At 53.1% G+C, this 11,166-nt stretch overlaps 1 protein-coding gene across 6 annotated transcripts in view; it reads right to left on the minus strand.

The window, feature by feature from the left end:
• NRP2 (neuropilin 2) overlaps positions 1-10,928 on the minus strand; it is an 88,219-nt gene extending 77,291 nt beyond the window's left edge. For 5 of the 6 annotated variants that reach the window (XM_062640628.1, XM_062640626.1, XM_062640627.1 and 2 more), the window contains exon 1: positions 10,524-10,927. In XM_062640628.1, the coding sequence (XP_062496612.1) occupies positions 10,524-10,596 (73 nt within the window). In that variant the 5' untranslated portion in view covers positions 10,597-10,927. Of the gene's footprint in view, positions 1-10,523 lie in introns of all 6 variants that reach the window. The other variant, XM_062640625.1, reaches the window with a different exon arrangement.
• Positions 10,929-11,166: the final 238 nt, after the last annotated feature.

Below are 11,166 nucleotides of genomic sequence, written 5' to 3' on the forward strand. Positions count from 1 at the left end.
ACCCAGCAAAACCCTAGACCGCTCCACAGGGCAGGCTGGCAGGGATACGGGGTGAAACCCAGACCCACACTGCAGAAAGGCTTTTCCTTTCCCGATATAAGAGAGCAACCACACATCCCACACCCCATCAGCTCTGTGGACCGAGGGTCTCTGCCATGCTCCCCACTGCCCTGAGGGCTCTTTCTGTCCCATCTGCAGCAGCAGTCACTGCAAAGCCCTGAGACCTCCTGGTCTTGTATGGGCTCAGACGTATGCTGTGGGTCTGACTCTGTTCCTCAGCCACGGAGGTGTCACAAGTCTGCCTGCTCTTGGTGGGCACATCCCAGTCACCTTCAGACTGCCCCGTTGCCAGAGCCAACACAAGCAGCAGGAGCAAGGCAGGACCCCTCGGTGGTAATGCTTCCTGCGAAAAAGCACTCTGGATAAACAACCTGCTGCCTGCACGCTGCCTGCAGAAAGCACATGTGCCCTGTGCAGGAACAATGAAGCAGGAGGGCCCTTCGTGAGGGAGCAAAGCTTCCTTCACCATGAAAAAGAATTGTCTCACTTTCTCCCCTGTTTTTCATGCCCTCTAACACATTCATTCTTCAAAATAACTTTCTTCTCACACACCCATGGCAGCCCTGCAGCCTTCTCTTTTCTCTTAAAATAAACCTGCAAGTATCCTGAAAGAATCCAAGGGGAAAAACCGCAACACTGCCATAGAAGAGCTGAGAATACCAGAAAACATCTGGTTTTGTTCCACAGGAGAGCTTGCTCAACACACAAACATTTACAAACCTCCGTCCTTGCACAAACCTCTTCTCTCAGTAAGGCGTATTTGCCCACACGTGTCTATGTGGGTTGGGGGGAGGGAGAGAGAGAGATTCACATGGAAGGAAGAAATTCACGGACTTGTTGACATCAATGTACAAATAGACGTGTAATTCACACTTCACTCATGTACGCACTTTCACACCTTCTCATAAAAATTCACACCTCGTTTGCACACATGTCCACCCCCTCCAGCAAAGAGAAGTATTCAAGCTGCGGATTATTTTTCTTGGAAAGGGCAAAGTCTCCAAACAATGAAAATACAGTCAATCCTTCCACACCTCGTCATCCCCTCCCTGTCTCTCCAGCTTTCACACACATGCTACCCGCTAGGCTGATACCACCAACATCACCCACCACTCAGAAGTTGCTAGCCCCTTACTCGCGCCGGATACTATGAATACTCTGTGAGCCGTTGCAACTCAACGGGTTGGAGGGGAACTGCAATGTGAACATTGCTTGTTGTGGCTCTTCCCTAACAAATGAGCTCAGGAGCAGAAACCCAGATTTATCCCAGTCTTAAAACTTCTCCCCTTGCCCTGCGAGGCCACTGCAGGTCAGCAGGACCAAGCTAAGGAAATCCATCCCTGGGCTTAATCCTGACTTCAGGTCAGTTTGGTGCCCAAGGTAAACTGCTGGTGCTGGTGAGGACAGCCTGAGCGAGTGGGGCTGGAGCCCAGTTCTCTGTAGCTGTGGCCTCTGCAGCAAATAGGACAAACAGGAGAAATCACTGAGTGGACAGGAGCACCAGCCACATCCCTCAGGTGTTCAGATACTACCAGTAAAGACTTTCTGTCACAGAGAAAACCTTCCACCTGCATGAAAGCTTATTTGTGTCTCTCAGAGGAACAGATTTTGTCCTCTTATTCATCCCTCCCCAAGAAGGTCCAGAAAAAGGAAGGCGGCTAGTTCAGTACAGCACTGACTTTTCTACACATAGCACCAGGACACGTGATGGGCGATAGCATACCAGGAACACAGGACTTCTTAAGAGTTATCTGAAGAGGCAAAATGACTGTAATATCTTTGTAATTGTTCTGTTGGACTTCTTCTCTTTTGATTCACCGGAATGCCTGCAACACAAACATCTATTACTGTGCCCACTGACAGGCAAAGGGTTTGTCTCGGTAGACATGCCAGTCACTGGCTTCCTGCATACGATCAGGCCTGTTTTGTACACAGTAGAGTCAAGCTTCGACACAAATGTGCCCTTTCAAACTCATGCATTGAATCCATGCAAGAATAAAATTCAGAAGAAGGAAGAAAGAAGGTGAGTGGCATGGCTACTGCACGCTTTGGAAGCGAGATGTGCTCCACAGCTAATGGGCTCTGGCAGCTTTTGCGAGCCCTGAGTTCACTTAATAAAGCTAAAATGAAATTCTCAAGTATAAGCCAAGTCTGCCAGGTGCGTGGGACGTCCCGTTGCTCAGTGAGCAAAATGCAGGCATTGAAAGCAAGCTTCTGGGGCCCCTGCCAGCCTGCATGGTGGAGGGGCCAGTGCAGCGAGGCTGTGGCAGAGCAGGCAGGCTCCTCATTGGAGTCTATGGAGGTTGACACTCCCTGGCAGTGTTGGAGCAGGTTGTGTTCTGGATGGGAGATCCCCAGATCCCCTCCTTTGTTATGGCCCACCAAATGACTTAAAGCTATCCCAGCAACCCTCTTCTTGCAGGACCACTCCAACAGAAGTACACCAGAGGATGGCAAACATGCCATAGGGATGGGCAAGGAAGACCTGGAAGACAAATTCCTGCAAATGCCACAGCATACAGCAGGCAACTCCAGTTTCCCATGGAGATGGGCATCAGCAGCTGAGTTCTTCACCCTTTGCAGGGGGCAGACCCCCCCATCCCCTGCCCTGGCCTGCTGGAGATATCCAGGCTGATGAAGACTTCTGCCTCCCCCAGGCTTCAAGGAGCAACCTTCACTCAGGGGACCCAAAAATAACAGCCACACCTCGGAAGCCTCCACCCAGACTTTGGACTTTTCAGCACTTCAGCTCATCAGCACAGGCTGAAACCTTAGGCCAGGAGCAGAGCGTTCTCCTACTTGAATTTCCTGGCAATTAAACCCCTCTGGACTTCTCTCACCCCAGGAGAGCAGGGCTCACTGTTATTGTTGGATCTTCAACACAGAAACTAAAGCCAACTCTGCCTGTAACAAAAATAATCATCACCAGAGAGGCCCGTTTCACAACAAACACACAAAACAGCCTCTCAGAGCTTGCAGTGTCCAGCAGAAAACTATCACATGCTTTGATCTCCTGGGTACAGTTGACTTTGGGGATGTAATTCAGGGCTATGCACAAAATTTAAGGCATTCTTGTTACCTTAGAGGCAAGCAGCAGCATTTCTGTCTGTGCTACTCGGAAGGAGCAGCCTTTGAAGGCAGGAAAGGAGCAAGGGAGAGAGATCCCCGGAGCTCCATGGCAGAGACACACCGCCTAGTCTCATCACTTATCTCCCTTCCCCACATGAGGCCCTCACAGCCCAGCTCCACACTCTCATCCAACTCCTGAAGATGATTTCTACAGCCCGGGATTCAGCACTGGGCAGAGTAGATCCACCCTGCCAACCATCCAACAGTGCAGCAAAACACAGGTCCTGGCTCGCACAACCTACTGCTCTCAGAGCTGCTGAACTTGGCACGAGCCATTGTGCCTGAATTTCAGCCCCATTAGAGTCAAGCAGCTCTTCAAGAAGTGAAGTTTTTCAGGGTCCATGTGCATCCAAGCACTTTGCTAAACCCTGGCATGGAGGGGATAAACAGATCTCTCCTGCTGAGGATTCATTAACATTCATCCTACCTCATTCCCAAGCCCGGGAAGGAGTCTGGTTATGGCTAACGTGGCAGGGGCTCTCACACCAAACCGTACAGCACAACTTTCGCATCAGGCAGGAACATAAATGCGAGCTCTTGGGACTTAAATGATGCAGCTTAGCCATCAGCCAAGAAGAGAGACATAATGCAGAGGAAGCTAATAAGATTAGATATTTTATCCCCAGTAGCATAGATCATTTTAGCAGAAGCATGTTTGCTTTGGATTGTGAGATAAAGCTTCAAAGGCTTCCTGAACAAATTAATGGACAAACACACCCAAACAACACAAAGCACTTACATGCACATTTCATCCCAGAGCAGTACCCACATCCACGTCTTGGGATTTCACACAGCCAGGGAAAGTTCCCTGGACATTTCGTCGAGGACCTGCACCAGCTTAACTAAATTTTCCTTTAAGAGTAAAGGCATAGCAAAGCAGAATTTAAAGACTGCTTCTGTGATCTCAGCTAGGGTTTATGTTTGATTCAAAGCGTTTCGAGCGTGTCACGAGACAGGCTCATAAAAACACTGCCTGAGCTTAAGCAAGAGAGGAACACACCAATCCATCAGTTGAGGAATGTGGCCGTTTGACCACTTCCTAAGGCAACTGGGAGGGATGCAATATATTCACTTTATAGCGCTGGACAGCAGTGAGAGGGGAACACCAGAAAGCTCAGCAAATGGAACATTTTAGCTGTGAGCCTTAGCAGAAGAAGAGATCCTTTTAAATTATTTTTAAATATGAAGGGAGTGTTGGAGGGAGGAATAGAAAGTGAATTGAAGATTTCTGATGCCTGCACTTTCTTTGCCATGTTAATCCACAGACAAATTAAGTGGAAACCTGAAATAGAGACCTACTCAAGCTTCACTGTAGAAACTGAAAGGGCCAAATCCTGCATGCAAATCCAGGTAATTTGCTTTGAAATCACTGAGTTCAGCTGATTTCCACCCTTGCAGTTCCAGATAGCCACCTTTTGGGGGCTGGCATCACCTTGTACACCTTCCTTCAGTGGCAACCTTGACCTTTAAATGTCTCCACTTTGGGGTTTTGGTAGTTCCTACCCCCACCCCCCATCCTCTGATGAGATTTTATAGCCTCCTTTTACATGGTGCCACCTCCGCTAACTTTGTTATTTGTCATCTTATATCACAGACAAATGCAATTCCAATAGGGCAAGTGGCTTAATAGTGTTAGTCTTTATATAGATATATGTGCACACAATTCTCCCAGCTTGCCTGGAAATGTAATTGGTGGGTCTGGAATTACAACTCCTGGCAACTCCAGTAATCATTTGAGAGAGAGTGCGAGTGTGTGTGTGTGTGTGTGTGTGTGTGTGCACACGTGCATGGGAGAGGGATAACTGCATACTGAACTTGCAGGAACCATGCCTGTTTCTCCTGCCTCTATGATAGGCTCCCAGGGGTTTGAAGTCTTGTGGAAACACTGCCATCTCCCAGGAGCAGGTGGCATCAGGAGACCTTCAAGCTGCAGATCCGGCAGTTTCTGAGGAAACCTCACTGGTACCACAAGCAGGGAAATGGAGGCTTGGGGACACTTGAAAGCTCAGAGTGGAGGCAGAAATAAAGCACAGGCTTCCTGCATGGCAGCCTGCCACCTTACCTATAGGCTACAGTAGGAAATAATATGAGGATGAAACAATTTGCTGTGCCACCCCCATGAATGCTATCAGTAACAGGCTGGTTCGAGGGCCATGGAGGAAAAGCAAGAGACATTTTAATTCCACATATTAAAGAAAGAGCCATGGATTCACCTAGGATTCCTCTCTAAAGAGCTTCAGGCTTGATGAAAGGTGTTCGATGCCTCTGAAATACTAATTAGTATTGTTATTATGACAATTCCAAGAAGAAGAAAAAAAAAGCCTATCTCTCATCTACCCCTGCAGCCTCCCAGCTTCCTCACACCTTTGGAGCCCATCTGTCAGGGTCCATTCTGAAACCAAATCCTGCCTTTCCCCACAGGGCAATGGCAGCTTGTTCCTGCCTCTTCCCAGAGCGGCTGGCAGAGCCTCTCGAAATCCCACAACACCCCCAGCAGCCCTCCCTCCCAGGGGCTCTGTTTGACCTGCAGAGCAAAACCCGCTGCTCTGGCAAGGGGCAGCCCCATGGACAGGATGGGAAGGAAGGCAGTGCCTCTGGAGCCACCCGGGGAGATGCCCTGCTGCAGCTCCCTCCGTGCATGCTGCCGAGCAGCGGCAGCTTCTGCCTTTATGATGGTTTGCTCAAACCCAGCCACTGCAGAGCTGCACTACTAGTGCTGAAGTTATTACACATTCTGGCGAGTGCCTTAAACACATTGTTTCCTGTTGAGCACATATTCAGCAGTCAAACAGAAATGGAGAAAAGCAGGAGCAAGCCTGGGGGTGTGCAAGGGGGAGAAAGTTGCCAAGGGGCTCTGGGTGTGCGAGGGAGAGCGCAGGAAAGGGAAGGATGTAGGAGTGTGCATGTGGCAGGCAGCAAAGTTGGGGTGTCTGGAGTGGCTTTGTGAGAGAAAAGGTAGAGATTTGTGTGCCTGTGAAGAGAGAGGAGAAACCAGGGAGATAAGTGTGTGTGTGTATGTGTCTACATGCACAGGGGGTTGGAGTTTTCCTCCCCCTTCTCCCCACAGGCATCCCCTAAAAAACAGGGTCCAAAAGGAGCCTTTCAACAAAATGTAAGCAGAGCAGGAGAGTGTCCTTTTGACTTCACCATCTTTCTAGGAGGGATGTAGAAATAGGCAGGCATTCAAGCCCCACACAGACAGCACTTCACAGCTAGGGGTGACCCACCAGAACAGCTGGGGCAGATGTCTTGCCTTTGTCTCAAATGCATGGGGATAAATCAGGACAGGTTTCAAAGACCCAGAGCCCAGCACTTCATCTCTGGAGCCCATTTTCTTTGACTCATCAAGTATGAAGAGAGGGGGAGAAGCATTCAGACAGAAAGTCTCTGCAGCCATCCATCCCTGCAAGTAGTACTTCAGGCTGTTCGGCATGCCGACTCACTGCTTGTACCCTTTTCCCCAACCTGTTTGGGAAGAGGCTGCGGCACCAAGGCTGCAGTTGGAGCCCCAGCCCCGCAGCATTACCCTAGCCATCCCCTGCAGCGAGATCCACAGGCACTGCTTGCACATAGAAAGGGTTACAGCTCCGAGTTGTGATTTCGAGTGTTTGGCCCTGTGCCTGCCGACCTCGCACTGACAAACCTCTCCTCCGTGTCTGCGCTTGTGTCTTTTTATTGCGCAGGCATCAATCCTGGCTCAGGATCTGGCCTTCCGAGATTGCGATTTGGCTCAGGCAGGGAGAAGGCTGACCCTTTGATTCCGAGCATGATTAAAACCATGCTACTGTAGCGCTAAGCTGTGCACAACACTGCTAGCAACAGCTCTGATTTATGTTGTTGCTAGTATTGAGGTTTCCACCAGGGTGTAGACAGGGATTTCGAAAATAGCCCAGCTACCTCTTTGTCTGTGTGTGTATTATAATTAGATACGTGTCAAAGGGCTGTTACAGAGTGAGGGTAGAGCTGGAAATGCTCACACCCCGCTTCTGCCCCCACCTCTGTGCTCACACCATCACCTCCAGCTTGGGCGCATACAGGCACATCAGCTCTCCACACTTCCCGGATCAGACAACTGTACTCCTGAGACCCCATGGGGACGCGGTGGCAGTGACTTCACCGCACAACGGAGAGCAAGTTTAGCAGCTTCCAGTTTGCTCTCAGGCTGCTGCAATCTGCCCCCACCATCGTGGCTAAATGCCGACTTTCTCTATTTCGATTTCAGATAGGATCACGGGGCTCAGATATAGACGATTTATTTTCCTAGCACAGCTGGTCTGTCAGAGGTCATATAATTTGGCAGCAATCCCAGTGCTTAAAAATTAATTTTTCCTTATTAATACAACTGAGGGTCCCACAGGATAGGATCCCAGCCTTATCTGAACCCGACAGCTTCCCAAACCACATGAAGGATGCTTTCTCCTCTCCTCTCAGGCTATCTGTGATACAAGGCCACCATGTCCTGGAACCCAGCAGCACTGGAGGTTTCTGCTAGGAAACCAACCCACCTGCCTGACCAGAGTGGCAGGCTGCTTGGACAGGGAGTGCTGCCTTCTCCAGCCCAGCAAAGTAGGTTGCTTTTGCATTTTAACCTTCAAAGCCACACATGGGGTACCAAACACCAAGTAAATATTGTGAAGAGGGCTGGATGGGAGAAGGAGCAGGGCAGCGAGATAGGAAGCACCTCTGTAGAGCCCCTTGTCATCAGTGTGTCTGACTGTCAGTCCAGACACCACACAGCATGATTTTTCTGTGTCAGGGAAGTTAGGAAAACAAAATGCAGCACCCTAACCTGGGTCAGAACCCCCCAGTGGGCTTGTATCAGTCATTTTCAGTGATAAATCTGACGACTGTCCGATTCCTAGGGTAAAAAAGCTTTTGTTCCCAATAAGAGCCAAGTTAACAGTGCAACGGGCAAAAGGCACTACACTCCAGGCTTGCGTGGGTGTGTGTGTGTGTGTTTGTATGTGTGTGGCTGTGTGCCTGCTTGGCAGCAATTTGTTTTGATCCCCCTCCCCACCTTGCTACATCCCTTAAGTCATTACTAAAAATACTAGCTTTTAAGCAAACTATTTGGAAGGCTTCAAGAGTGAGCTTTGCTTGGAGCTGCATAAACATCATCTGAACGAACGGCTCAGCACTTGGGTCACTCGGATCTGTTACTTTCTTACTTGATTGCTTTTTACGGGAAGATGAAAAACACACAGCCAGCCAGCCAGCCTTCAGATTTATCTTCCAGGGTCTCCCACCCACTCCCCTCTATGGTTATCTCAGGGTTTGCTTGGCTACATACAAATTGGCAGCTGCACTGTTTATCTCTTACCGTAGAAATATTACACACAGGTTTTTTTTTCCATGCGGATTATCATATTATTGTCTATTAAAAACATCTCCCCTCTCTACTAACCTCCCTTAGGGAATCTTAACAGGGACTTTCATAATGGGGGAAGGCTTTCAGATACACCAGACTGAAACATAAATCCACCTACCTCTGGCATGTTTTTCTTACTAGGCTGGCTAATTCACTGGAGCCGAGCATAGGCTGATTGAGGGTCACATCCCATTACCCCATACCTTTGAGCGCTAGGCTAGCAATAAAGTCATTTGACGGGGTTTGCAGCACCACAACATTTCGGCAAACAGCCGCTGATGTCAGCCACAGGGAGACAACTTCCTTGCTGGCTCCACCACCATGTGATGCTCTACTTAGCCGGGAAAACCCTGTGTTCAAACGAACATTTCTTACAGCGACTGAATGGCCTTGGAGACACGGGTGGCTTATAAACCCCTGATCCTTAGCCCACTCCTGGATGGAAGGAGGCACGCACGCAGACCCGTACACTCGGGCTTGGCAGCCACAGGGATCGTGGCCAGGCTGGCCAGTGCACCCTCCTCAGCTCACAACCCGATATGCCTCAGCACAATACCCACTCCAGAAGATCCGACACTGCCTCTGCAACAGGGCTCATCCGAAGAGACTGTTGCACTCAGCCCGGGCCTCCCGGGACTTTGCCCTTTCTCTTCACCCCGTCGAATGCCTATTCATTTGTTTTCCTATTTGAACAAAAGATAGGAATTATTTTTCCCCCTTTCCTTTATAGCCATAAGGCAGGAGGCGATGCCAATCGGCAACTGAATGTACACGGAATGTGTTTGCCGGAACGTCTGTGCTTCTCTACAGCAAAAAAGAGGACTTTCTCAGCCGGCAGAGACTCACCCACTTCCCTTTCCAAGGGAAGCTGGTGGCCGGGCAGCCGCGGGGCAGGGAGGGCAGAGGGGCAGGAGGAACGCGGACACCGCGCCTTGCCTCTAGCGCTAGCGGGGCCAGGCCGCGGCTCAGGGCGCTGCGGCTCCGCGGGCCGCCGGAGGCACGGCTCGAGGCCAAGCCCGACGTGCGGGAAGGGAAACCCGCAGCTCAGCAGCTGCTGGCTTGGCACCACAGTCCGGCCACGCAGCTCCCGGGCTGCCGGCCGCAGAAGAAGCCCCGGGAGAGCGGTGACGGCGGGGTGAGGCATATCCTTCTCCTCCACATGGGGACCTCGCACCCCCGTTAGCCAAACCCAAAGCCAGCACAGGGCCAATCTCAGCCCACCCGTATACCTCTCCAGTCCCCAAGCCAAAGCAGCGCAAGCACCGGAGTTCATTCCAGCGCCTCACTGACAGCCTAGCCGAGCTCTTCAGCAAAGACCGGGAAAACCCATTCGCGTCACAAATCTTGCCACGAACCCGCCAGGTCCCAGGACACCCGAGGGCTTGTAAAGTAAGTGCGATCCCGCACATACCGCGGGCAGGCTTGCCCCGGAATGCCGCCACCGCTGCACAGCCTCGCCTGCTGCCAGCGCCGCCCTGCACGGCTCCGGCTTGCCCGCGCGCCCTGCCAAATGATTCTGATTTCCCACCTAAAGTTTTCAGAGGTTTCAACCCGGCACGGGGCCGTGGGCATCCAGATGCGGGTGTCCGGGATGCGGCCGGTCCCTACCGCTGCCCGTCACTTCCCTGTGCCACCCCCGAAAAAAACCAGCACGCAACTTTCCAGTGCGGCTCCGTCCCCTCGCCCCTTCCCGCCGGGCGGTAGGAGCGGCGCGGCTACACCCGCTGCGCGCCTTGCTGAGGAGCGGGGGGGCTGCGCCATCCCCGCCCCGGCACACGCACGACACCCCCCAGCCTCCCAAAACCCGTACTGCGAAATCTGCCGGTCCCTCACCTATTCCCGGTGCGGTGCCCGACGCCAGGCAGAGCCCCGGTGCGTGCGCCCGGGCACCCGAAAGTTGGTCGGGCGGGAACGCTCCCTCGCCCGTGCGCGGCCGGAGACATCCCGGTCCCGGAGGGCACCTTACCTGTCTCCGCCGTGCCTCCGGAGCCGGGCAAGCACAGCCCTAGAAATCCCCACGCGAGAAGAAACGTATCCATCCTTCGGAAGGAATTAAAACCAGAACCAACAGAACCAACACCCGAGGCGGCGGGGCCGGGCTTCGCCTCCCTACCCCGGGCGCGCCGCGCCCGGCGTGGGAGCCCCACTGGCGATCTGCTCCGGCGGGGCTCAGCGCGGGGCGGCGGCCTTCCCCGGGCGGGGGCTGCGGGGCGGGCGGTGCCGGAGAAGCTCCTCTCCCTTAGGGCGACCCGCGGGGCCGGCGCCTCGGCATCCCCCGGGGCGCGGCGGTGGCGCGGGCTGGGGCGCCGTCTGCACCTCCTCTCAGTCCCCGCCGGCGCCTCGCAGCCTTTTCAGGCAGGGCGGCATGTGGCTGTCAGCGCCGAGCGCCGGCACCGCCCCCCGCGCACCCCCCGCCCCGCGCCCCGCCCCGCCCCGCCCGCAGCCGCGGGGACACGCGCAGGCAGCCGCGGGGCCGCTCCGCGGGGCTGGGTGAGTTCTCGGTGCGGCGCCGAGCCGCGGGTACCGCCCATCGCCATCCTCGTCCCCGTCCGCAGCCCCGCTCCCCGGGCGCCCAGAGCCTGGCAGCGCAGGCAGGAGCCGAACAGCCC

The sequence above is a fragment of the Pezoporus occidentalis genome, unplaced genomic scaffold, assembly GCF_034315485.1.
Source record: "Pezoporus occidentalis ecotype Australia unplaced genomic scaffold, CSIRO_AGI_Poc_V1 ctg66, whole genome shotgun sequence".
Taxonomy (NCBI): Eukaryota; Metazoa; Chordata; class Aves; order Psittaciformes; family Psittacidae; genus Pezoporus; species Pezoporus occidentalis.